This window comes from Sebastes umbrosus, chromosome 15 (genome assembly GCF_015220745.1).
Source record: "Sebastes umbrosus isolate fSebUmb1 chromosome 15, fSebUmb1.pri, whole genome shotgun sequence".
In the NCBI taxonomy this organism is placed as follows: domain Eukaryota; kingdom Metazoa; phylum Chordata; class Actinopteri; order Perciformes; family Sebastidae; genus Sebastes; species Sebastes umbrosus.
The window spans coordinates 9,131,487-9,153,723 of NC_051283.1; the positions used below are offsets into that span (position 1 = coordinate 9,131,487).

The window sequence follows — 22,237 nt, forward strand, 5'->3', positions numbered from 1 at the left end:
CATAATATACTTTCAAAGAATATCTTGCTCCACCTACAGTGTCTTCCCCACCTCTTTAAATCACACACTAACCAAAGATGATTACGTCTGTCATAAATCACAACAGCCACTCTTTGAAGTAGATGTGAGCACAAACCTTACACACCCAACATACCGCTAAATCCCGACTTTAACTGACACCTCACAACAGTTTTTCTGTTTGAATAAAAGAGATCCACAAGAATTTTTCAGGCTGAAAATAATGAAAAGAAGTGAGGTCATAAGTGCACTGCTGTTATGCACCTGCAAAAGTTTGATCCTAACACTAACTGCTACATTGTAACTAGTTTTTTTACCACTGAATTAACATCTTTGTTCAGTTGCACCATCTCTACTTAATTAAAATGACATCCTGTGAGATAATGTTATTAAAAAAATGCAATAAAAATGAGATTATAAAGGAATATGGAATAACTTTATGTTGCACATGAAGGGAATTATTATTATTAATTATTTAATTAATGTATATACTTAAGTCAATTATGTTAGGGTGGGCCTTTGGATTGAATAGATAATATAACAGATGTGGACTACTTAAATGTAGTGTCGGTAATTGAATTGTAATCCAGGTACATTATAGCAAAACTGGAAAATAAGTCACTGCACAAAAGCTAAATATTATTATTAATAAAGTACATAAAGAAACATTATTGCTTATTTCTCAGCAGCAGCGTATGTGCATTTGTTTGTATCACTGGTTTGTAAGGCTGCACTGAATTTTTACATTCAAAATTTCTATTGAGGTTTTCAAATGAAGTTTTGAATGTCTGTCGATAAAAAATCCTGAAACAAAATCTTCAGTTTCAACAAAATGATTCGTCGAATTAAAGAAGTTCGAATGAAATTACACTCTTCAATAAACTGTTACTTTTGGACTCGACAACGCTCTGGCGTTATTTGAACGTGTCACACGTGTCGGAAACAATCCTACGCAGCCGCCAATGGAATCTAATTCTACAAATAGTATAATACGATTCACTACTAGGGATGGGTCATGAATTTCGATTTTTTTGGATAGTCATTAAATAAAAAAAATCTAATATTTTATGCGACTACCATCTGGTCTTAAAAATATATATTTTCCCTTTAGTTAAATGACGTAGGCGCCGTTTTGTAATAACGTCGCTACCAGGCGGCAGTAAAATATGTTTTCAGAATGAATATCGTGGAAAAAGTGATTTGTGTGTGCAGAAAAACCAGGTTTAAACATAATGAATAGACATGCATTTTAGAATTTGAATGTCAACTTTCTGAATGAAGCTTCAAACTATTCTGTAAAGCCCTACTGGTTTGTTTGTCTAACTTCATGTGGGTGTGATTATATGCAAGTGTGGATGTCGGTGTCATGATGAAGGTAAAGAGATGTAATCTGTCACAGACAATGTGCTCCCAGTGTAAATATTGAAGTAAAACTTCTCTCGGATCTCTCTAACCATGACGACTGTTAATAACTACACACCTGATCTTTTAACTAACTTGTATGGTGCAACCTGTTTTTAATAGCTTATTAGGTTATAGCTCAACTCCTCCACTATGTTCACACTACTACAGTATGAACTTTCACATTGCTGGTGAAACAGGCTGCTAACTTCCAAGTGTCAGCGTCAGAGCAACCCACAGGTACATGAATCCAAACACCAATACATTTTTCAACTAGTGGCAAACACTGCACCAGTATTTTGGGTGGATGCTAGAATGGCCAAGCGGTTAATGGCCCTCTGTGGAGATGGTTGTTTAAATCCAGCATTTGAAAGAGCAATGATACCACTGTTTCTCAAAGATTGAATTCACAGTTTCACTGGGACTTATTAAAATCCTACAACGCTCCATTTTGGAGGTTTGAAGTATAACACAAATCACAGCTATTTATAGACAGAGGCTGATTTTATGTGTGTCCTATAAAACTGCAGACGCCTAAAAAAACTCACCAAGTATTGCAGGGTTGCTGATGCGGTTGGTGGGTTTGGGTGGAGGGACGGGAGGCTGCTTGGCGTGGGGAGGGACAGGGGGCGGCATGTCAGAGTCAGCTGAGGAAGGGAGGAGCGGGGATCGAGGTAGGTCCTCAACTATTAGGGAGACTGTCCTTGGGGGCTTGGCAACAGATACAGCAGGAGAGGATGAGGAGGAAGAGGAGGAGGAGGATGAGGATGAAGAAGAGGAGGGGGTTGGACTCCTGCCGGACTCAGTGAGAAATTTAGGGGGAAGCAGAGCTTGTCTGGGTGGGGGAGGTTCCTGCTGAGAGTCTTGTGCTGGACGAGGGTCAGGGGCGAAGCGGACAGCAGCGGACTCTACAGAGAGGGTACACACACAAACACAGACATTGAAGGAAACAAGGTTTCTACTGTTGCTCTACTCTATGGTAAACAAGGGAGACATGTAAGCGTCATCACATACAGTAAAACAGTGAAGAAAAAGCTGAAGTGTTAGTGAACTTTTTAAGGCTGTACGATATATTGTTTCAGCATCGATATTGCAACGAGCACATGCGCAATATTGCAGGACGTGTGATGTCGGCAAATTAACTCAAACGCGTCATGATACAACTTTTTTGCTGCTGGATACAAAAGGAAAAGTCACATGGTTCTCATTTTACACTTCCAATGTTTCCCATTAATTACAGTCTAAGTAGGCCCGGGCCGCCAGTTTCATAATGAACCGTATATATTTTTAGGTCAGACTCAGTGTGGGAGGATCTTCTCCTCGGTGTGCGAATTTCCTCTCCTTGCGGTGCGCCGCAACCATAAACTGTACATTAGAAATTTGGCGTTTTTAAGCCTTGAGTTCGACATTTTGGCCGTCGCCATCTTGGTCTTTTGCATCCAGAAGTAACACAACAGGGCGGAGCTAAGTACAACCGAAAACTGAATAACACATTTTTTAGGCGACCAAAATGTTACAATTAACTTTCATGAACTGAAAACACGCTGTGAAAGGGTTAAAGTTGTAGACGAAGACACACAAACAACTCCTAGACCAGACAACGCCGTGGTAGCGACCTGTCAATCACAAGGTAGCCACGCCCTAAAGCATACTATGCTTTATGGTCTATCTGACTCTAAATGGGACCATCATTTACGAAATGAACATCATGCTGTATTGAAGAAGACTTCAAACTAGCGATTGAGACCATAAACTCATGTTTAAAATGTTTACCGTTTACCTTGAACTTGTGCCCGCTGCACCCTCTCTCCCTTTGGAGGAGGGACGGGGCCCCCGGCGCGATTGTCAACCAGGGCGGGTCTACGGCAATGTCGGCAACCCATCCGAACCGTCTTGAAACACAGACCCCGTCTTGTTTACCATGCTTTGTGGGTGTGACTTTTTGCTGACATCACTATTCATATCTAAACAACCAATGAGTTTATGATTATATTGTTTACTAGAGCACAACATTGTTTATAAATCTAGCATCTTAATTGTGCTATCAAAATGCGAAACAGTTTGATGTTAAAATGTACAAAATTGAAGGTGAAAATCTTTGTATTTTTCATATTGCAATATATATTGAAATGTCGTTTTTTCCCATTATCGTGCAGTTCTAAAGCAGATGTTATTAGTGGATGAGAAGTAACATGAATCAGACGATCTAAAATTCACACACAGCAAACACGGATAAAGATCAAAGACACGCAGATATATTCTTCCCTCTTTTCATGTATCAGAGGCTTTCAACCCGTCTGAATTATAGTTCAATCATTTACCCAAAATGCCTTAACAGCACCATCAGGAGACTTTGGTTTGCACACGTTGGTATTTCATCATAGCAAAACATTCACTGACTATTTACTCGGAAAATGGTTTGCAGTACCCAAGAGACAGGACGTCTGCATATTAGCTCACATGTCAAACTGACACAACAAAAACAAACATGATAGAAATGTTTCATGTACTGACACTGGTGAATAATACAGTGTATAATAAAAGACATTCACATCTCAAACTCTAGGCGGAGGCTAATTCATAAGAACACGTATTGTGTATTTAATGGAAACTTGCAAAAGGAGGAGACTTTGACAAAAACACACTCTTAAAAGAGATCTTGTCATTTCTATTCTGAAAATGTCTCATCTTCTCTACTCTTCTGTTCTGTTATTGTAATGCCTATATCGGGCATAAAATGTTTTCAGAGTCATCTTGTAGTGTACCGTTTAGCTGTAAAATGAGAAAGTTTGTGACCCGGCCGTCATGTTGAGATCAGTTGAGGAAATACCAAGCACCGCCCACCAGCCGGAGCACTCTTTTTCATTTCACAGCTAAACAGTACACTACAAGATGTTTCTGAAAACATTTGAGGAGAGAAATAGGCATTACAGTAACAGAATATTAATTCATATTTGATCAGCGCTGCCTAGTTTGACCGCTTGGTCGGAGTTCACGAGTGATTGAGAGCTGCCTCCGTTGAATGAACAGCCAAAAGGAACGCTCTCTCTCTCTCTCTGAAATGACCTGTGATTGGCCAAAGTCTCCCGTCACGGGCTAGATTTTTTAAAGCCTGGAAACAGAGCCATGAGGAGGTGCAGAAGTCTAGTTATCTCTCAGAACACTTGAATTACAATATGCTGAAAGGTTATTATGGAATTTTTGCCCAATAATGCCAAAAACATTCTGCCTACTGCAGGTTTAAATTTAAAAACACTTTACCAGGACCAGCAGAAACGCATATATTTACGGGAGCTAAAGATATTTTTTTCAGCAGATATAGTTCTATCTGCATGATGATGATGATGATAGGGACAAGATTGTGTGCCTCAATCAGTTACAATCAACTGTCCAAGATAATGTGACTTCTTGATTTTTCTCGACTTCCTTTGGTAACACTACGACTGAGATAATGTCACAAACTGGCAGGTTGAAAAGTAGAAAAACACAATCAAGGTTAGCCAGTATACTTCAACACAAGAGAGAGATCTTACCTGAGCGTTCTCTGAACTCTGGAGCCGGGCTATATCTGGGCAGGGTGGTCCTCTTGTCGGCCTCGGAGGCCGGGCGAAACCTCTTGTTTTCCTCTGAGGAGCTTTTCTGTAGAGGAGGCCGCAGGTCCATCTCAGAGACAGGCCTGACAGGCTCTGGCTTTTCTCTCCTCTCCTTCTCATCCCGTCGCTCTCTTTCATTCCTCTTGGCCCAGTCATCCCGTCTGTCCCTATCCTCCCTCCTATCTCTGTCTTCTCGCCGGTCTCGGTCATCTCTCCTATCTCTGTCATCTCTTTCTCCTCGCACGTCTTTCCTCTCCCTGTCTTCATCTCTCCTTTCCCTCTCCGGCCGCCGATCCTTGTCTTTGTCCCTGTCGTCCCTCCTTTCTCTATCATCACGCTCCCTGCGTTCCTTATCCTCCCTGTCTCTCCTCTCATCCCTATCTCTGCGCTCTCTCTCGTCGCGATCTCTGCTCTCTCTCGCATCGCGATCTCTGCTCTCTCTCTCGTCGCGATCTCTGCTCTCTCTCACGTCGCGATCTCTGCGCTCCTTCTCATCGCGATCTCTGCTCTCTCTCGCATCGCGATCTCTGCGCTCTTTCTCATCGCGATCTCTGCTCTCTCTCGTGTCACGATCTCTGCGCTCCTTCTCATCGCGATCTCTGTTCTCTCTGCTCTCTCTCGCATCACGATCTCTGCGCTCTTTCTCATCACGATCTCTGCGCTCTTTCTCATCACGATCTCCCCGTTCTTTCTCGTCGCGATCTTTGCGCTCCCTCTCGTCCCGATCCTTCCTTTCCCTCTCCTCATGATCTTTCCTTTCCCTATTGTCTCTATCTGTTCTTTCATCTCTCTTCTCTCTGTCATCTCTCCATTCTCGCCTTTCTCTCCGGTCGACTCCCCCATCCCTTTCCTTTTCCTCTCGCCCGTCCCTTCTTTCCATGTCTTCTCTGTTCTTCCTCCCCCTGTCCTCCCTGTCATCTTTTCCATCTCTCCTCTCTTCTCTGCGGTATTTATCATCTTGTGGAGGTCCTCGGGGTAGCGACCCTCCTCTCTTATCAACATCTGACGGCAGTCGGAATCGTTTGTCTACCTCCACAGAAAGCCGTGCGTGAGAGTCCACATCCAGAGGTGCACGGTTACTTCGGGAGGCATCGGACGCCGCTCTGCCACGACGTTCCTCCACTAAGGGCAGCCTGGCGGGATTCACCTTGATGTCAGATTCCCCTCGAGACACTCGCCCCGCTGGTTCCGACATCCTGTCCACGTCCATTGGTACAGGGTGCCCATTTTTCACTGGTGGCGCTTTGGAGTGGTTAACATCATTGCTCTCTGTACCATGAAGAAACAAGCAGTGAAATACAGTTAGTGTCATCAAAAATGGAGCCAATTCATCCGTAGAATATTCTTTAACAAAAAACAACTAAGGCTCGACCTACCGTTCTCTGAGATATCCTTTAAAACCCCTCTGGCAACCAGCTCTTGACGACTTTTTCTAACAGAAATCCTTCTTTCCAAGGCTGAAAAAAAGAAACAGCATATATAAAGAACTCTTAAAAGCTTAAATTAACACATCCAAAATAATAAGCCCTTGTTCCCAGCATACCTATCGATGTTTCAGTGAACTTCTCACTTGGCTTCTTCTTTCTCCATTTCCAGGGCTTGAAGATCCTTCCCATTTTGGAGAACTTGCCTTTGCGTTTGGTTGGAGGTGATCCACCACCAGAGTTTCCTTCTTCGCCCCCTGTTGTGCTGTGTTGCAGGTCGACCTCATCGTCTGCGTGAACATGACAGTGGCAAACAACAATTGACTCAGAGATTGACTTGTAGAAAATATCTTAAAGAGGGATTTCACTAATTTTGCCAGGGGTAATTGGTCTCTATGCTCCCAGAAGGCCAAAGCAATCAATGCAAACAATGTAACACACAAAGAGATCAATATGTGAACAGTCGCACATCAGTTACACATTTAAAAAGAGCGTGGCTGAAAAAAAAAACATTTCAATAATAACGTTCAGCATTTATAGCTGAACACACATTGGATATACACATATTTTCTTTTGCAGAACAGAACAGTTCATTGTGCTCATAGGAATGTAACTGATAAGTCCCTACTATGTTGACAAACCCAGATATTATTTAGGCTTACCACAGAGTTCTTGGCAAGCCTCTATTACAAATTGGGCACAACGGAATTTAACCTTCGGTCTCACTAAATGCCCACATCCGGATGACAACTGCTAGTGGTCTGTACTATATACTGGAACACTTATTGTCATGATGGCAAAAAAAAAAGATAAGGGAAATAACGCCTGGACCACACTGCGCCCTAAGCAAAGTAAAAACTAAACAAATAAGCACACAGCTGAAACAGAAACCATGACTCAGAATTCCTAAGTAGGTGATGTGCTATTGAAAATCCTAAGACAGCAATAACTGTGTGTGAAACCACTATTATAATTCTTAGGGGATGAGTCGTATGGCTACACAACACTGTGTAGCATGGCAGCGAACATAGAGCCCTGAAGAGGGCCTTTAGTTTATGTGCAGGCAGGAGGGAGGGGGACTTTTCTCATTAGAGCCGTTACAGTGAGCGTTATATGACACTGTGAAGGAAGCATGAGTGATGGGGAGAGGAATGTGTGCAATAGGGTGACATGAATACAAGTGATGATTTATTTTTAATATTGGCAGTTAGGGATGGGTGATATGGCCAAAATCTTCTATGACGATATATGTCATTTTATATTACGGTAACGATATATAACAATACAGTAATTTAAAAATTCATTTAAAAAAATGGTTTTAAATAACTATACCATATTTCATCACATTTGATCATTGCGTCTTTTAATTGGAACTTCTATACAAACAAAAACTACTGCCTCACATGAGACAACACTTACAAAACATTAAAACTAAAATTCTTCCAAAAATGTTTTAACATTAACAGGTGCAAATAAATACCAGCCTGACTTCAGTCAGTGCAATATAAAAATATATATTTTTTTAAAAATCACACAAATTTGTATTTTAGAGCAGCGATTCTCAAAGTGGGGTCCGGGGATCAGGGGGTCCGCAAAATAATTTGCTATAAATGATAAAATTGTGCTGCATCATTAAAAAGTGCATATCTACAAAAATATATAAGTGGTATTAACACAATTCAAATTGAAATGTGTTTCTGTTTATCACTATGAAACAGGTGTGAAGTATTTAGGTTTTAGAATACAAATAGCTCCAATGGTAGAAAGTGTGATCGGTGTTACGATTAAGCGGGGTCCTTGGAAAATAATCTCCCCTGTAAGGAGTCCATGGAGTCCTTTTCCCCGCAGGATTTGCTCATCTTTCAACTGTCCAAATAAACTACAGTGTGCATTTTTCTGGTTATCATGTACCCAGAGTTCTTCCTCATCTTGGGTTGTTTGTTCACAAATACTACAAGGACACAGACTCAGCAAACATTTCTCAGAAACACACTGCACTGTCATCATTAATTCATCATTAATCATTAAATGATCATCACTGACTGCACTAGTGATGCTGTTGTAGGGGAAAGGTAAACTGTTATTACCTAAATTACTTAGATTATTAACTAGCTATCTGCACTTAACACAATATAATTTAAGTATCAAACCAGTCATCAGTCAATTAATTAATGGGGACAACCAACATAAACAGTGGAGGCAAACTGGGTTGGAAGAGGGAAGACATGAGAAACAATGAAAAATGAGGTGAAAAATGAGATCGCTGTTTTCTTTCCAGCAACACCATAACTGACAGATTTCAGCTGAACAACATCTGACAGAGGAGGGGGAAACCTGTCTTATCAAACAGACACTGACTGATATGATATGCTACAGGGCTGTCACACACATGTTGCACTGAGAGATTAAAAATGGATTGTTACCTTTTACAATCGCTATAAAACCCGATACCTTGTGGATGAGTTTTTCAAGGTCGGCGATAAATGTAGCCAGTATCCTGAGGCAGAAAGGAAAGCTCAGGACATCAGGCCTTTTTTGTATATTGAATGGAGATGTTAATGATTAATGCATGATTTATTAATCAGAAACTAGAATTTGATCAATCAGGAATATAAGAGCTGACGGTGCCGAATCAGATGTGGTCCAATTCGTCACCGTCAGCTCTTGCTGCGGACAAAATACGTGTAGTTTCTATATGTCAGATAGGATAGCGTGACCCAGACTGTAGTAATCCTCTGTCCTGCAGCTCTTAATGTAACCAGCTCATAGCTACCGCTTCTTCTACTGTTCTTTCTTGCAATATCTATGACAAAACTGATCTGCCAAATTGTAATCAACAGAGTTACAACTCCCCATAAACTCCAAGATATGCTTAAGTTCTTAAATAAAAAAAAATAATACTAAGACTCAAGTCTGTTGACAAGAGAATGGGGAAGCCTATTTTAGTTTCAACTTGATAAATGTAATTTGTGGGCTACAGTTCAACGTTTCCTGTCCATGACAGATTTAGCATGCAGTTTTAGCCATGACGTCTAGCTCTGCTTTACCTGCAATGTGTGAAACCCAAAGTGTTGGGCCCTCCGCTGTTTTCTACTTTCTGCTCGCTGCAGGTGGCTGCGGTTTATTTTGGTTGAAGGATACGGAACGGATATGACGTCATGTTACTCAAACTACGACAATAAAAGCAGTTAACTTCCTTCTACATCTGCATAGACTCAAATGAAGCAAATATATTGATTCTGACATTCGATTTTACTATTGTATTCTGAGTAGTGTGACGTCATATCAGTTCCGTATTCGTCAACCAAAACAAACCGCAGCCGGCCTCAGCCAGCCGAAACGAGAAAGTAGAAAACAGCTGTAGATACGACCTGCACCCTCGCATTTTAAATCCAAAGTGGTAAACACTACACATACACAGTGCCAGGAAAAGCAGAGCTAGACATCCCGGCTAAAGCTGCATGATAACTCTGTCGTGGACAGGAAAAGTTATCATATTGCGCTAAGGCACGATCAAACCAGCCGTCACTCTCATCTCCGTGGCCAAATCAGTCGATGCTACAACTGTAGAGCACCCATAAACTGACATTTACGTAAATGCATTGGAGCTGACCATGGATGTATAAAGAGAACGGAGCTGACGGGGAAAGCTAGTAACGGACTTGGCGAAGTTAGTGTAAGTATACACGTGTGACTACATCCGGTTTTCAAAATAAGATCTTAACAAACGGAACATGTCCCTTATAAATAAAGTGCTCGTTAACTTTTGCAACCATGTTTGTTCATGAAAAACTCCTCCATAAAATGTTAAAACCATTTTGTATCTACCCACTGTATGGACTACAGTATTTGTAAAATCCCACGCTGAAATGCAGGCGTACAGAGGTCAGTGAACTCTGTGCAGTGCACCGACCCCCACAGCTATTCCTGACATATTACTCAGACAAGCAGTGGGTGTTAAACTGGGAGGGGTGGGGTGGCAGTGAACTGGGAGAACACCGACGTGCTTGGCTGCAACAGAATCAAAGTGTGATGTGGTGACCTTGTACAGCAGAGCATGACAATCACAAACGGCTGTTTTTCACAGAACCACCAGGGAATTAAAGGCACCGACCCCTAACAGAGGAGGTGAAACATAGTCAAGAGGAGAAAAATCGTAGAATGCTCAGACCAAACACTTAACACCCAGGCCTCAGGTGTGCTTTCATAAAACGACTTTAAACAGGAAAGCTTGTGTAAACAAAACGGTAGTAACGACACAGGCTTCTGTAAATGTTCAGCCAGTCAAACTCAAAGGACTACCAACTAAAAGCGCTGATGCAATACCCTGCAGTCCACTGGTCAAGCTGTCCACATGACTCACGCCAATCACATGACATTTTTGACAACAACTACACTAAATAGTTCACCAGAGCCAAAAATACATTTTGCATGTTACTTGTTTCATTTAGGCAAGAGTGTTGAGAAGTGTTTGACCAGAAGCCCTACCTTAAAATATAAAGCAAATATTGATCCAAGGAATTACAACTCAACAGGACACTGGTTCCTTGCTGGTTCAACTAACAGCAGGCAATCACCAACGGCTTAGTGTCAGCAAATTAAAGGTTGTGATGTAATGCAGAAAAGAGAAGACAGACAGGGATGTCACGATATTAGAAATTTACATCCATGGTCAGCACCATTGTTGCACAACTAGATTTAGTCAAGTTCTCGTCAAAAACAATTTTTTAGGTTTATATTTGAACACATTATGATAACGTTAAAATGTACCTTCGCTTAATATATACAGCTATCTCTGATTCGATACTATCACAACACTTAGGTGCCGATTCGATATGTATTGTAATTTTTAAGTATTGTTTTTCTAATTTTTACTGAATAGCGCCTGAACACATCATAATATAGTCAATGGCACCTCCCGTGTTAAAATCGTCAGGAGGTTAGCAGCTGTTAAACAGCGGGGTCCTGCACGGAGCTAACAGATAACGTTAACTAGCTCTTTCCTGCCGATTTCAACATGGATTTGTTTGTTTTGGATGTAGCATTATCAGGGAAAAAACAGGGTACATTGATAGTGATTTTACTGCGTCCCAAACACATTTTGTATTGGCCCTGGGACAGCGGGACGCAGTTAGTCTCGAGCCCTGACGGTACATATGGTACCTGCGGTACTGTAGAAAAACGAGTATCGTCGCATTTTCAGTATTTTGGCATTGACTTGGTAGCGCAATATTTGTTCTTGTGACATCCCTGGAGAGACAGGAGGTGAGTGAGGGATGTGTTACATAGATGTTGGTTTTTCTAATAGCTGCTAGCTGTATTATTAAGAAGAATCGTAGCGTGTAAAATCGATCATGACAGAGAATCCTCCTTTTGACGGCAAAAACAGGTTCTAAAGGTTTGAACTGTTACTGGCTGAACCAGAGAGGCCGGGGGCTTTAAGGTTCACTAACTGAAAAGCCAAGTAAATAAAAAAAAATTAAAAACAGATCCACATGGGAAGAGCTGGTGTCAGGTGGTGCCTTGTACCCCCATATCTTGTTTTTCAGAGCCTCCACGGGGAGATGGAGCGCTGAGTGCAGACAGAGAGAAGTTTGTTTCTACATTTCACAATCACCACATTCCATCTGCATGCATTCTTCTATACCTGTCTGTGCCTGCCGCCATCCAGTTCCTCTCTACTTCAAAAATACCTGCATACAGTATCCTCTTGTTGGCTACATATTCTGCACAAATGCAAAACTTGCCCGCCTTCACTGGGTTGTTTCCCCATCTAAATCTAACTAGTCAACATGTTCACAGCAACCATTTAGTGCTGAGCCTCTGGTCTCGGACTCACCCGTGTTGTGTTGGTCTGGTTGCTGGGCCACTGTCTCACTGCTAGCACTGTGTCCCATGCTACGGCTCCTATCCCCGCTGGCCTGCCGGGCCCTGCCTCTCCCGAGGCAGGAGAGGAAAACCTAAAGCCACCTCGCTCTCCTCCAACTACACATAGAGCTCCTGTAACTCAAGACTGTCTTGACTGCTCTCTTGCGTTGTTTAGTCTCTCTTGTCTCTATAGTCTTGCACTCCCCCTCCCTTCACCCTGTGTGATTTGGTCTCTCCCTCCCGTCCTCCCTCCTTCTATCGCTTTAAAACACAAACACTCGCTAAGTTCCTAAGTCCCTCCCTTCTTGGAGCTCTGACTTCATAAATAAGGTACGCCAATAAGGTAATCCAGCAGATGCCGTTCATTCCTGAGAGCACATTTTTCAGGGGCAAAGTTCACAGCAGGCGAGCTTTGAGGTTTGGCCAGTACCGCTATCAAGCCTTGAGGGATTTGCGATGCCGTGGGCCCCCCCACCAGCCCCGCTAGCACCATTTCACAGACTGACAAAACACTACTCCCTGAAGGGCGAGGGGCGGGCTCTGCAGGGTGAGGTAACTCGAGAAGTGGAAGGTGAGCCGGGCCAAGGTGGAGCTCGAAGCCAGAGAAGAGGAAGTGACACGCCGGCGGTGTCCTATGACTCTCCAGGGTTTGTCCTTTTAAACTATGAAATGCATGTGCAAGCTGATAACACTTTTATTAGATGGTAGTAACTCTGTTTCACAGCTACACCGGCTTCCTTTGACTATATATGTTTATGAATGTTTTTATGACAACTTAATTGCCATTGGTTTTAGTAATGTAAATTTGGAATTGTGTCTTTAAAAATGAGACAAATTCAGAAAAAACCTTTACTGTAAACATCTGCTCTTTACTTTTACATACTGAATCTCTCTCAATCTATTTGTAACAGAAGAATGAATATCTTAAATTAAAGTATGAAACCCCATTAAGGACCCAAACAGGGCAGCCAGACCGTCTGTGTCTGAACATTTCTATCAGAGCACTGTGTGATTAGGTTATAATCAGTGTTTGGGAGTTAGAGGAGGTCCGCGTTGCATATCAATGTCGATAAAAAATTATGTTAACCGTCTATTCTACTGCTAATGAGACAGAACTTCGTTTATAGAAAGTGATCCAAGTCTTCTCAAAGGTGTAATAACCTTTTCATGACACGATTAATGTCTCTTTCTTGTGTCCGTACAGAGAATTTAGATATGTAGTTAAAGCCATTCCCACAGGTTTATGACATTTAAGAAAATATACTCAGAATAGAACCTGTTTCTCATAAATGGGATTGAAATTAAATGCACTTTCACCAGTCATAATCAGTTTGGCTCATCCGAATTAGAGTGAAATTGATACTTTTGGTTTGTTTTCTATTTAATCTGGTTTGGTTTCACAGTGCACAAATTAAAGATGACCAAATTAAAAAAAAGTAATTCGCTGAGGAGCGTGTACGAAGGAGCAAATTGATCTTCTTTTTGTCTTGAGAGCTGCCACTTCTATGCAATGAATCGTGGACTTTGATAGTTTTATCACTTTGACTCGTCACTTCTCCTCCAGCTTATCTCGAATGACTTTATAAACGTTACCATTTATGTTCTTCGACCCGGAGGTCAATCAAACATTGGACTTCTGCAGAAGTCCAGGTCAGTCCTCTCCTACTCATGTTAACCTGTCGTTTACCTGTGTCCATCTCAACAAATGCCCGCACAGGCAGCCTGTGTTTTGGTTTGTTTGGAAACGGTCCAAGACCACCTCTTGCAAGCGGTCTCAGACCAGTTGTTTTGGTCCGCACCAGAGTACGATTACTGCGTTCACAACTGCCCAAACAAACCACACCAGGGGTTGAACCGCACCAGAGATTCGATTGAAGTGGACTAAATGTTGGCAGATGGAAAAACATAAATCTTTCCATTAAATTTAGCCTTAAGAAAAAGCATGCTACTGCTTTTGGGATCTTAATTTGTAGCTGAAAAAGTTAAGTAGTGATAGAGTGAGCTATACCTGCGTTTTCAGGACATTCAATCCATTGTAAGAAGCTGACTTCATAATATGCTCCATCACTGCTGCTCCCTCTACAGCCCAATTAAAGCTACAGCATGAGAGCACAACTCTGACGCAGGAATGTGTGGAATGCATGACCAGCCTTTTGGTAAACAGACGGTAATTAGGACAATGATCCAGGAAATCAGCAGTAAACAGATAGGGATCACAACCTACGACATCCTCTAATTTATGACTCATCGTGGCACTGAAATCCTTTTTTCCAAGGAGCAGCAGCAGATGGAGACAAACATTTATTTTCAGGTTTGTAAACAATCCACTCTCAACATGGGAACATGAAGCTGAACAAAAACATGACTCACAAAAATACTATCATAATGTGTCATTCAAATATGACGTAACAGGAGCAAACATGCTAGATGACTTTCAGATCAAAATACAAGGACGTGTTCTAGTTGCCCAACAGCCATGTCTTCTTGTCCTAAACACATCACTTTTAGAAAAAGGCCAAGGAGGAAGTCCAGTTTATTTTTACTGCTTGGTCACAGCAGGACCAGGCAGGGATGAGTAGATCAAGCTTCCTTAATCTGTTCCTGTCATGGCCCTGTTGCCTATAAAGTGATCGTGAGGCTATGCCATGTCCTGTCTTGGTATATCAATGAAGCAAAGCAATAACTGATCATTTCCTTTCAATATTGTTTCAATAATTGTGTAACTATTATTTCAATAAAGGCTATTTTGCGAGTCAAAAAAAGAACACTATACAGTAGTTTAAAGTAATTGAAATATCCAACAACAGATAGAAAGCAGGTTTACTCACGAATATATTCAGACTGAACAGCCATCCCAGGTATTTTCCCACAGATGTCGCAAATACACTACAGCCTAGAAACAAAGATCCTCTGGGCTAGTACAGGAGTGTAGACGTGGTGTGTGTTGAGGTCTGTCAATGATCAAGGGCAGCGGTGAAATAGACACAAGGCCACGAGTAACAGCGAGAGAAACCGGCAGCTCTGCTAACCTACAGGTGTGTCCTCTGGGCGAGGGCCAATCAGATAGCTGCAGTGTCAACAGAACAATGCGTCACAGGCCCAACCCCTTAATGGACAGCAACACTTTGTCTGTTGACTCACCTCTTTCTGTCATCATGATACTACGGGTCAGATAACACCAGTCTCACTACAGCCAACGCATACACTACATTTAAATCAGATGGGATGTTTCAACCTCAAATTATACAGAGTTTTCTAAAAATTTGTTTCATACCTTTACTGCAAAGGTATAAAAAAAAAAAAAATTTAAAAAATAGATCAAAGTTTGTGTTTTGGATTTTTTTATATTTGATGATTTTTTTTTTATCTGCTGACATATTTATCCAGCACAACGGAACTGAAAAAGTAAGACAAACTCATAGTATTAAAACTACAAATTATATATTTTCTTACCAGGATTTTCCATCACAGTGTCCAGAACTCAGCAGTCAGCAGCTCCTGAAATGAATGAAAAAATGGGATCATTATGAAATAAATAATGAAAATGATTTCAATAATGTAACACAACACATTACTCAACATAAGATGTGGGCGTGTGAAATTACAGGAGTTTTCTGTTTCATTTCATGAATTCCTCTCACTTGCCATCACTCTGAAAACAATCTAACTAAATTCACAGTTAGGTATTATCAATGATCAATTGCTCTTATCGATCTAATTCTTTATCGATTCCTGATAAATTGTTGGTTGGGTGGAAAAATTGTATATACACACAAGGCTAGGCTACAGATTACATTTTTTCACCTCTTTGTTATTGTCATCTTTAGTGGCTATTCGCATAAAAAAAACACAGTTTAAAGGAAATAAAAATAAAAAGGAAAGTAAATAAATAGGGCTGCCAATCGATCAAAATAGTGTGATTAATTACAAATTAATCACGTATTGTTTATCTGTTCAAAATGTAACTTAAAGGGAGATTTGTCAAGTGTTTAATACTCTTATCAACATGGGAGTGGGCAAATATGCTTGCTTTATGCAAACGTATGTACAGTATATAACAATGACAAATATTGTTCAGAAACCCTCACAGGTACTGCATTTAGCATAAAATATATTCTCAAATCATAACATGGCAAACTCAAGCCCAACAGGTGTGTTGACTTGACTATGACTTGCCCCAAACTGCATGTGATTATCATAAAGTGGGCATGTCTGTGAAGGGGAGACTCGTGGGTACCCATAGAACCCATTTTCATTCACATATCTTGAGGTCAGAGGTCAAGGGACCCCTTTGAAAATGGCCATGCCAATTTTTCCTCGCCAAAATGTACCATGAGTTTGGAGCGTTATTTAGCCTCCTTCGCTAGTATGACATGGTTGGTACCGATGGATTCCTTAGGTTTTCTAGTTCCATATGATGTTAGTATCTTCACTTTAGCTTCAAAACTGAGCTCGCTACAACCTCCAAAAGATCGCTTGCGTTAAAGCAATTAGTGGCGTTAAAACGAATTTGCGTCAACATGTTGTTATTGCGTTAACTTTGACAGCCCCAGAAATAAATGATTGTATTTTTAATTATACATTTGCTTTAAATACAAAAATCATGTCATTAGCAGTTTTAATTATGTATTATAAGATGCTTAGAGCTAACGTTGGTTTTAGGAAGTTAAACAGTTCATAATTCCCTCTCTAATATCTATTTGATATTGCTGTGAAAACATCTCCTTCAAACAACTGGATTTATTCAAGGTTCTTGCCAAAAACTAAATTTTACTAGATTGTATTTGAACACATCATGATAACGTTATAATTTATCTTCGCCTAGTAATCATTTTTACTAAATAGACCTTTAACGCATCACAACCTCTGTTAACTGTTAGCTCCGTTATTTAGCTTAGCAGGACTGTGCTGCCCACTAGCTGCTAACAGCTAACGTTAACTAGCTCTCCTCCTGCTGATCTCAACACAGATTTCTTTTCAGAGTTTCATTATCAGGGAAAAAAAAAAGGTTGTGTCCTTTCAGGTTTATTAGCACCACAATTTTGATCGTGAAACATGATACTGCGCGCGTATGCATTTACATCATTGTGCATGCCTAACTGTCAGAAAGCATTGATAAGAGGAATCGGATAGTAGACATGTAGGAACAGGCCCTCAACTAGAAACCGGTTCTCGATTAACAACCCTACAGCTAATACAAAACAAGAAATCACTGAAGCGAAAGACAATTTCATCAAAAGTAAAAGTTAAGTGGTTGAGGGACTATGGGACTATGGAGCAACTGATATTGAAGTTTAACTTTACAGAAATTTACAAATGATTTCCATTATTACTCAGTAAATCAATGAATGACTCTCAGGGCACTTCAATAGATTGGAGCTATCTGCAGCTAATGTGGGACTGATTGAAGCTGAACACATCTCTGTTGTGTTAGCTAAGATAAAATAGTGCATTAATTAGCTCACACATCAACTGGAAATCAATTCTGACTGCTGCTGGACTATTAAGCAAATCAACTATTCTCATTCAGAGACATGAAAATAACTGTCTCTATTAAAAAATTATCAGCCAACGACTGAGTCGAGCTGCAGTTTTGAGGAGAATGGGGATACATCCCATCCCACAGGAGTTGAGGAACTAAAATGAAAAGGAATAAAATGCACACTGAACACTCTTAACAATACAGACTTGTCTCTTGTATTGCTGATGAGTTCTTTATCTCTTTGGTTTAAACAAATCACACACAAGATGGTGTGGTAAATATGAGCATTCTGTGAGGAAGTGTGTTCTGCAATCATCTTACATTAAGTTAGGGCTGTGCAATTAATCAAATTTCAATTTGATTTTGCTTCCAACGATTATGAAAACAAGATAATCAACGTAAAACAGTTTTCATGCATTCCGTTTCGCAATGATGCTTTTGATCTTGATTTGTCTTGTGTTATAAATCCAACGCACCCCTTTCCTTTACAGCGGCAGGGTTTCCTCCAGTGTACAGCAAGCCACGCCGGGCCTAAGTATCAAGGTATTATGTATTTTTAAGATGTTATACCGTGTCTTGCTTGCCACAGTCTGTTAACTGAAGGGGTTAGCCCTGAAGTTAGCCACAATTTCGGCTCAGGCTCGCTTAAGGTGGGCTGAACAGCGCTATTCTCATTATGACAAGCACCCTGCTCAGTGGGTCAGGGACGGCCCCTCGGGTTAACTGTCCACGGCACTGAATGGCCATCGCTGAGCCTATTATTTCCTCCGTGGTGGTGCGCCGCAGCCGGCTCTAGGTTGGCTTTGAAATGCCCGGGGTGAAGGTGATGCTTTACAGCAACCCTCGCCTGGATCTCCCCGCTTAGTGTACTCTGTGCCCTCTCTCCCTGCGGGGAGGGACGGAGCTCCCTGATACCAGTGCGAACAGTCCTCAGTGCGTTGATGTCAGCAACCCACATGACCCACCATGAAAAACTGGACCTGTCTCATTTCCCACGCTTTGTTGGTGTGACTTTTTTTGGCGTGTCATCACCATCCATATCTATACAACCAATGTGTTTGATTAAATTGTTTACTAGAGCACAACGTTCTTTATTGATCTAGCCTCTTAATTTTGCTCTCAAATTGCACCAGATTGATGCATCTAACTTTAAAATGTAGGCTACAAAATTTTCTTTAAATGCATGATGTTTCCAAAGGCAATGAGTAATTATGTTAAATACTCTTGATCTCAATATTGACCAAAATAATCGTGATTATGATTTTTGATTTTCAAGCAGCCCCAAATTAAGTGATGTGTAAAATTCTCAAAGATGAGTCAAAGGTTAATTGTGCCCGAGCTATACTTGAGAAAGTGAAAAACAAAATACTCTGTTTTCTAAGTTACCATGGAAACATCCATGCTTAATGTATCAGGTCTGTGTTACAAAGTCAAGAACAAGCACTTCTTAAACCAGACTTGACTTAGTCTGACCTCAGTAGCTCTGAGTTGGCTTTACAGTATGAAACAGCTTAATACTGGCTCAGTCTGTTAATTATAAATAATTATATTAAATAACAACAACAATAATAATAACAAATAATGTGTTTTTTCTGTTTTTTTCTTTTATTATTTAGGAAAAATGCAGCAAGGTTTTTTCTGTAATAATCCTTGCATTGTTCAGAAGCAGTCAGCTGATTAATGACCTGTCAATCACACATCAAAGTTGACACACACATCAACAAGAGCAGTATTGTCCAAACTGTCATGTCTGTGATTTAACGTTTCACAACAGTTCAGAACCAAAGGAAATAAAAGATCATCAGCAGCGGGGAAGAAATTAAATTACTTTCAAGGAACTAAAGGCAACAACACTAAGACTATAGAGTGCTACAGGAATGAGTCCTAAAACCCGGGAATGAGTTAGCATTTTAGCACTTCCGTTTCCCTCGTCTGGAAGTCAATGGGTTTTTTGAATGGGTTTTTAGTTAGATGCCTGAAATAAGGTCTGTGGTTAACACAAGCTCAAGAGACATAAAATAAATCAATAAATAGCCCACTCGTGATCTTTGAAGCTAAATAAGACTACTAAACGTCATCACGATGACTCGTCTGCCTTTTTACAGCCTCGCTGTGTATACTCGTGTTCATGCGACCGTGGTGTAGTTCGTTTATAGCCTAACGTTAGCTTTTTACTTTAGGCGATTGCATTCACACTTCAAAAACCTTATAAGTGGTGTTCATTTGTGGAGATTATCTTGCTGAACAAAATGTGTAAGCATCATAAACGTGTGTTTACCACAGAGTAAACCTTGCTTGTTTTTCCTGGTTGGCCTACAAAAATATGTCATCTCTAAAGCACTCTTACAAATTCACAAATTTGAATGTCCTGTAGCTTTAAGACAGAGCAGCTGGGCAGGTGGAATAATCATAGTGTCAAGATCAGGATCACACACACAGATAAGCAACTGACATTGACAAACAAAGACAATTTGTGTTGTCTCTCCCAGTGGGTTTCACAGTAACGTTTCAAATGATGGCCCTGCCTGTAATTGGTCAATGTCAGTAGGTGCGGCTACATCGTGACGCTAACAGAGGAGGGTCCTTACAACAGTATCAGGCTGCACTTTGGAATGTCAAAAGTCCCTTGACCACAAACTGGTAAAACCCTGCCTGTGTGACTGAATAGGCGGCACAATGTGTACACTGCAGCATGAAAAAGGGAGAGTGTAGCCTGGGAGGCAATTATTTGACCTTCTTATCAGGTGGACTAGGCCAAGTTTGGATTGATAAAGCACAGTTTCTCTCTGAATTCAGCTCTAAAATGTAATTGCAATGAAAAATAAAACAATATTAGTTACTTTATTTAGCTACAAAATGTTGTCACACCAACTTACTTCTACTGAAGATCATCGATCGGTTGATAAGATCTTCCCCGGAAACGCTGTCCGTGCAGTTTTGGCTGCGACTTCTCGTTCCAAGCGGGAAAACTTAGCAGTAAAATGGCACCCCTGTAAAATATACAAACAGACAAGAACATTTTCTTGGATTGTAGCACAGATCCTTGTCAGGAAGAGGCCGTTAAACTGGCCATTAAACTGCGTTCATTACCTCTCATTCAAACTAAAGAAGCATCACTCTGCCTTGAACTTTAACATTTTCAGCTTTCTGAACAGCAGACACCCCTCTGCCGGGTCAGCGTTGGTTCAGTCCAACTGGTTTGACAGGTCTTGGGCTATAATGTACACACAGCACATGCTCAACAGCTGCAGCCAAGACTACATGTCTGCACTGTACACCACTTCAAATGATTCATTCAAAAGGCTCCAGGCTCCAGGCTCCAGTCCACTACTCTATTGTGTATGTCACTGCTACATATCACCTCAGGTTGTCCCTGAAATGTCCACAGGAATAGTAATCTACAGTGCAGACGATCTAGAGCAGCGCCCACAAGGCTTACTTTTTACTTGTAAATAATGTAACTGCTTGCATCAGGACATGTTTTATTAAAATGCTGTTAAATCTGTTAATTGACTTAAATCAGGAAACTGAGCTCCTGTCCTGGTACAATACTTTTTTTTTTAGTTTATACTGTGTGTCCATTTCCTGTAGAGGTACAGAGCTAGCAAGACATCAGACTACAATACAGAGCAACTAGACAAAAAGACATGCATGATCAGCCAAAAATAATTTACACTGCTTTCATATTTGGTGCAATAAATAGGCTAATTACTTATTTTTAGGGCTGTCAAAGTCAGCACAATAATAATGAGTCAACTTGCGATTTTCAGGTTGTAGCAGGTTTTAAATTTAGAGTGAAGATACTAGTATCATATGAAACTAGAAAAACTAGAAAAGGGATCCATTGGTACCAACCATGTCATACTAGCTTGTCGCAAAAGAGGTTAAATAAGGCTCCAAACTCGCTCCAGGAAAAACTGTCATGGCCATTTTCAAAAGGGGTCCTTGACCTCTGACCTCAAGATATGTGAATGAAAATGGGTTCTATGGATACCCACGAGTCTCCCCTTTACAGACATGCCCACTTTATGATAATCACATGCAGTTTGGGGCAAGTCGTAGTCAAGTCAGCACACTGACACACTGACAGCTGTTGTTGCCTGTTGGGCTGCAGTTTGCCATGTTATGATTTGAGCAGATTTTTTTATGTTAAATGCAGTACCTGTGAGGGTTTCTTGACAATATTTGTCATTGTTTTGTGTTGTTAATTGATTTACAGTAATAAATATATACATACATTTTCATAAAGCAAGCATAATTGCCCACTCCTATGCTGAGTATTAAATACTTGACAAATCTCCCTTTAAGGTACATTTTGAACAGATAATAAATGTGTGATGAATTTGTGATTAAATATTTTAATCAATTTGACAGCCCTACTTATTTTGTATTTATTTCCAATAAATGCAAACATGTATAAAACTGATGGCATTACAGTTCCATGCTGAACA

General features: G+C 40.7%; 1 protein-coding gene across 6 annotated transcripts in view; it reads right to left on the reverse strand.

The window, feature by feature from the left end:
• phactr4a (phosphatase and actin regulator 4a) overlaps nt 1-22,237 on the reverse strand; it is a 39,753-nt gene that overhangs the window by 11,966 nt on the left and 5,550 nt on the right. For 2 of the 6 annotated variants that reach the window (XM_037794337.1, XM_037794338.1), the window contains exons 2-7: nt 20,663-20,776; nt 15,758-15,802; nt 6,556-6,726; nt 6,389-6,469; nt 4,953-6,281; nt 1,968-2,327 (exon numbers count right to left, since the gene is read on the reverse strand). In XM_037794337.1, the coding sequence (XP_037650265.1) occupies nt 1,968-2,327; nt 4,953-6,281; nt 6,389-6,469; nt 6,556-6,726; nt 15,758-15,770 (1,954 nt within the window). In that variant the 5' untranslated portion in view covers nt 15,771-15,802; nt 20,663-20,776. Of the gene's footprint in view, nt 1-1,967; nt 2,328-4,952; nt 6,282-6,388; nt 6,470-6,555; nt 6,727-12,275; nt 12,535-15,132; nt 15,291-15,757; nt 15,803-20,662; nt 20,777-22,237 lie in introns of those variants that run through there. The other 4 variants (XM_037794336.1, XM_037794335.1, XM_037794339.1 and 1 more) reach the window with 4 other exon arrangements.